Source organism: Salvelinus alpinus, chromosome 5 (assembly GCF_045679555.1).
Source record: "Salvelinus alpinus chromosome 5, SLU_Salpinus.1, whole genome shotgun sequence".
In the NCBI taxonomy this organism is placed as follows: Eukaryota; Metazoa; Chordata; class Actinopteri; order Salmoniformes; family Salmonidae; genus Salvelinus; species Salvelinus alpinus.
The window spans coordinates 99222203-99228202 of record NC_092090.1 but is presented as its reverse complement, the minus strand read 5'-3'; the positions used below and the strand labels follow the sequence as shown (position 1 = coordinate 99228202).

At 47.1% G+C, this 6000-nt stretch overlaps 1 protein-coding gene across 1 annotated transcript in view; it reads right to left on the bottom strand.

The window, feature by feature from the left end:
- Positions 1–1125: 1125 nt before the first annotated feature.
- Positions 1126–6000, bottom strand: part of mtmr12 (myotubularin related protein 12) — a 33161-nt gene continuing 28286 nt past the window's right edge. The window contains exons 14-16 of the mRNA XM_071404380.1: positions 3503–3661; positions 2918–3180; positions 1126–1931 (exon numbers count right to left, since the gene is read on the bottom strand). Of these exons, the coding sequence (XP_071260481.1) occupies positions 1577–1931; positions 2918–3180; positions 3503–3661 (777 nt within the window). The 3' untranslated portion in view covers positions 1126–1576. The remainder of the gene's footprint in view (positions 1932–2917; positions 3181–3502; positions 3662–6000) is intronic.

Genomic DNA, 6000 nt, shown 5'->3' with positions numbered 1-6000 from the left:
ATAAAACATACAGCTGGCCTCATTGGTTAACCAGCTCCCTTTCTGCAGTATAAAACATACAGCTGGCCTCATTGGTTAACCAGCTCCCTTTCTGCAGTATAAAACATACAGCTGCCTCATTGGTTAACCAGCTCCCTTTCTGCAGTATAAAACATACAGCTGGCCTCATTGGTTAACCAGCTCCCTTTCTGCAGTATAAAACATACAGCTGGCCTCACTGGTTAACCAGCTCCCTTTCTGCAGTATAAAACATACAGCTGGCCTCATTGGTTAACCAGCTCCCTTTCTGCAGTATAAAACATACAGCTGCCTCATTGGTTAACCAGCTCCCTTTCTGCAGTATAAAACATACAGCTGCCTCATTGGTTAACCAGCTCCCTTTCTGCAGTATAAAACATACAGCTGGCCTCATTGGTTAACCAGCTCCCTTTCTGCAGTATAAAACATACAGCTGCCTCATTGGTTAACCAGCTCCCTTTCTGCAGTATAAAACATACAGCTGGCCTCATTGGTTAACCAGCTCCCTTTCTGCAGTATAAAACATACAGCTGCCTCATTGGTTAACCAGCTCCCTTTCTGCAGTATAAAACATACAGCTGCCTCATTGGTTAACCAGCTCCCTTTCTGCAGTATAAAACATATAGCTGGGCCTCATTGGTTAACCAGCTCCCTTTCTGCAGTATAAAACATACAGCTGCCTCATTGGTTAACCAGCTCCCTTTCTGCAGTATAAAACATACAGCTGCCTCATTGGTTAACCAGCTCCCTTTCTGCAGTATAAAACATACAGCTGGCCTCAATGGTTAACCAGCTCCCTTTCTGCAGTATAAAACATACAGCTGGCCTCATTGGTTAACCAGCTCCCTTTCTGCTGTATAAAACATACAGCTGGCCTCATTGGTTAACCAGCTCCCTTTCTGCAGTATAAAACATACAGCTGGCCTCATTGGTTAACAAGCTCCCTTTCTGCAGTATAAAACATACAGCTGGCCTCATTGGTTAACACATACTGCACACTTATGGCATAGATGCATGTGATTTTGGTCCACAGATTGTCCATTATTGGGAAGCAACACAAGAGAGAAAACGGCTTCTATACCATTAAGCAACCTCTGGTATTCCATCGAGAGACTAGCATTTTTTATTTAATTAAAAAGGCATACAAGTGGTAATTCATTATTCAGTGCTTTACAGTAGTTATGTATTTTAGACCGTACAGCTCTATGGTTCTTTAAACAGGACAGTAGTCAACTATGGGCAGCTAGGAATTCTTTAAAAGATGCCATTTCCTTTAAGCAAGAGACGGGAGATATTCAGTCACAGTTTTGTTGTGAGCAACAGGTTAAAAATGTTGCTCACCACAGTAGTGCACAAATGGTATTAGGCTATAGCTTTGGTCTTCTCTGTCTAAAGCAGGAACACGATGGTCATGTCAACGATGGCTTTGAGAAGTGAGCACCACGACACATACAGGTCCAACACTTTAGGTCCCGGTGTACGTACAGTAACAGGCCTCCCAACCAAACCCACCTCCCCATTGGATTTGTGACAGACAGAGGGACTGTGTGTGTCTATCCTAGACCAGAGACTCCGGGCCACCACCATCATCCTCTCTATCGGCCAGGTTTCCTGCCATCCCCGTCACCATGAGGCTCTGAAGCAGGCTGGTCGGTATGGCCGGTTTGAACGACCAGTTCCTCGACGTCACGAAAGGGAACGACGACGACAGCCTCACCGAAGACCTGGCTGCGATCACCGACGCCGTCTTGGACCTTGGCCTCGCCCCCTTGTGGTTGGAGGTTAAAGTGCAGCCGTGGCGGTCTAGCTGTCTCTGCAGCTCCTGAACCTCCCCCAGTATCTCAGAGACTTTACTCAGCATGGCCACTGGACCCCCTCCTAGGATCTGTACGTCATGGATCCAGCGCAGGTACCTTTCATAGAAAGGCAGAACAGTAAAATAGTGGTTGGACATCCCAGTAATGTGACTCAAATCGCAGCCATCTTGGTCAGGGAATCTTTCATTCTAGAAACCCATCAACTACAGTCAAATATATTATTATTATTAAATAAAACAATTAATTTGTAGATATAAAAAGTATGTGTCACAAAATAGGTTCCTAAGTTCAAGGGTCTTTTGTTGGTGAAATAAAAGGTTAAAAGGTGGCTGCACTTCCTGATTTCGTTCATTAAGAAATGATTGCGGCCACGACTGAATTCAAATGTAAACATGAGTTGGTTTTTGGGGGGAGGGGGGGTTGATGTGGGTCTCGTGTGTGTTCATAGGTGTAAGAGTTAACCAAATCATTTCACCAATTAGCTTCTAGCCAGCTGGTGTGCGACCATGGAAAAATTGGTTTGACTTTGGATAGCCAATCTCCGGGAATAGTTATGGACCGTTAATAAATTACACAATGTAAATGAGACAATATTTCCATGTTGCACATCTTTTAGTTGTCTAATTAAATGCTTTCAATATTTATATAATACACTTTTTTTCCCCCTTTTTTTTTTTGCTATTGCCCTTTTAAAAATATTGTCCCATGTACATTGTGTAATTTATTGATGGTCCGTAACTAGCCCGATAGGTATATTGAATGTCAAAGCAAATTGAACACGTGTAATACAATCAGCTGCGATCTGAATTGATGATTACTTGGGTGCTGTCAGCTGTGGGCAGAATTGAAACAAACTCAAACACTTTTACAGTACATTCAAACATAATGTTTCTCCTATCAGCTCGCAAATCTCAGTTTTAGACGAGACTGACTTCATGACCAAAATTATCCTATTTACACGTTGTAGTCAATTTTGACACTAAAATAAAAACCTTTGACTCGTATCAATGCCACATAGCTACTTTTTTTCCTTTTTGAAAACGGCCTTTTTAGGGGAAGTGGCTGCCCATCTCTACGGGTACCTCTGCATCCAGACTCGTATGGAGGGACCGTCCAGGCAGGGCAGCAGCAGACTGTGGTAGTCCAAGGGTTTAGTCTGCCATGCCTCGTAGAACTCCCTGACTGAAGAGGAGGTCTGAGGGGACTCTGAGGAAGGAGACAGCATCCAGCGGCTGAGCCTCTTCACACCCAGGATCTTCTTCAGGTTGTCCGCCTCGTCTTTAAAGAAGCCCTTCTTAGTGGGGGTCTTGAAGGCTGAGCTTGGCAGGGACAGCTGACGCAGGTGCTGGAAAATAGGAATAGAAGACCAGTTGTTGTTTATTGTAGACATGTTCAATTAGATGCAACGCCAGGGTTGTGGGTTCATTCCCCACGGGGGGACCAGGATGGGGGGGACCAGGATGGGGGGACCAGGATGAATATGTATGAACATTCCAATTTATAAGTCGCTCTGGATAAGAGCGTCAGCTAAATGACTTAAATGTAAATGTAGATCGGGATAATGTTGGAATATAATAGACTGAAAATATTACAGTTGAATGGAGTTGGAGAGCGAGAGCGAGAGACAGAGCGAGAGACAGAGAGAGCGAGAGACAGAGAGAGAGTACCTTGGGCCTGTATGATTTCCTCACAGACGCGTCCTGCTTGGGCTTCTCGCTATACAAAGGGTTAGTGAAGAGATCCTGTGCCTTGCAGTCAAACTGCACCGACCAGTCCCACACTGTAGGGCAGTTCAATGGGCTCCTTTGTGTGTGGGGCGACTCGGCCTGCCAAGACAAGCAAACAGTCAGGCTGGGTGTATGTGGGCATACTGTATATAGTACAGGCTGTTTACCCGACTGTACACAGAAGTGGAGACTGGTGGAGGGAGGACGGGCTCATTGTAACGGAGGTCACTGTTCCATTAGTTCATTCCCAGACGTTACAATGAGCCCGTCCTCTGATTTAAAGTGACACCAGCCTCCACTGGCCCATGGACGTTCTGGTGTAACACAGCTAGTCATCTACACTACAGGGTAACACAGCCGGAAGAGACAGGGCCTGACGTCTAGTCATCTACACTACAGGAAGAGACAGGGTCTGACGTCTAGTCATCTACACTACAGGGTAACACAGCTGGAAGAGACAGGGCCTGACGTCTAGTCATCTACACTACAGGAAGAGACAGGGTCTGACGTCTAGTCATCTACACTACAGGGTAACACAGCTGGAAGAGACAGGGCCTGACGTCTAGTCATCTACACTACAGGGTAACACAGCTGGAAGAGACAGGGCCTGACGTCTAGTCATCTACACTACAGGAAGAGACAGGGTCTGACGTCTAGTCATCTACACTACAGGGTAACACAGCTGGAAGAGACAGGGCCTGACGTCTAGTCATCTACACTACAGGAAGAGACAGGGTCTGACGTCTAGTCATCTACACTACAGGGTAACACAGCTGGAAGAGACAGGGCCTGACGTCTAGTCATCTACACTACAGGGTAACACAGCTGGAAGAGACAGGGCCTGACGTCTAGTCATCTACACTACAGGGTAACACAGCTGGAAGAGACAGGGCCTGACGTCTAGTCATCTACACTACAGGGTAACACAGCTGGAAGAGACAGGGCCTGACGTCTAGTCATCTACACTACAGGGTAACACAGCTGGAAGAGACAGGGCCTGACGTCTAGTCATCTACACTACAGGAAGAGACAGGGTCTGACGTCTAGTCATCTACACTACAGGGTAACACAGCTGGAAGAGACAGGGCCTGACGTCTAGTCATCTACACTACAGGGTAACACAGCTGGAAGAGACAGGGTCTGACGTCTAGTCATCTACACTACAGGGTAACACAGCTGGAAGAGACAGGGCCTGACGTCTAGTCATCTACACTACAGGGTAACACAGCTGGAAGAGACAGGGCCTGACGTCTAGTCATCTACACTACAGGAAGAGACAGGGTCTGACGTCTAGTCATCTACACTACAGGGTAACACAGCTGGAAGAGACAGGGCCTGACGTCTAGTCATCTACACTACAGGGTAACACAGCTGGAAGAGACAGGGCCTGACGTCTAGTCATCTACACTACAGGGTAACACAGCTGGAAGAGACAGGGCCTGACGTCTAGTCATCTACACTACAGGAAGAGACAGGGCCTGACGTCTAGTCATCTACACTACAGGGTAACACAGCTGGAAGAGACAGGGTCTGACGTCTAGTCATCTACACTACAGGAAGAGACAGGGCCTGACGTCTAGTCATCTACACTACAGGAAGAGACAGGGTCTGACGTCTAGTCATCTACACTACAGGAAGAGACAGGGTCTGACGTCTAGTCATCTACACTACAGGGTAACACAGCTGGAAGAGACAGGGCCTGACGTCTAGTCATCTACACTACAGGGTAACACAGCCGGAAGAGACAGGGTCTGACGTCTAGTCATCTACACTACAGGGTAACACAGCTGGAAGAGACAGGGTCTGACGTCTAGTCATCTACACTACAGGGTAACACAGCTGGAAGAGACAGGGCCTGACGTCTAGTCATCTACACTACAGGAAGAGACAGGGTCTGACGTCTAGTCATCTACACTACAGGAAGAGACAGGGTCTGACGTCTAGTCATCTACACTACAGGAAGAGACAGGGTCTGACGTCTAGTCATCTACACTACAGGAAGAGACAGGGCCTGACGTCTAGTCATCTACACTACAGGGTAACACAGCTGGAAGAGACAGGGCCTGACGTCTAGTCATCTACACTACAGGGTAACACAGCCGGAAGAGACAGGGTCTGACGTCTAGTCATCTACACTACAGGAAGAGACAGGGTCTGACGTCTAGTCATCTACACTACAGGAAGAGACAGGGCCTGACGTCTAGTCATCTACACTACAGGAAGAGACAGGGCCTGACGTCTAGTCATCTACACTACAGGAAGAGACAGGGCCTGACGTCTAGTCATCTACACTACAGGGTAACACAGCTGGAAGAGACAGGGCCTGACGTCTAGTCATCTACACTACAGGAAGAGACAGGGCCTGACGTCTAGTCATCTACACTACAGGGTAACACAGCAGGAAGAGACAGGGTCTGACGTCTAGTCATCTACACTAC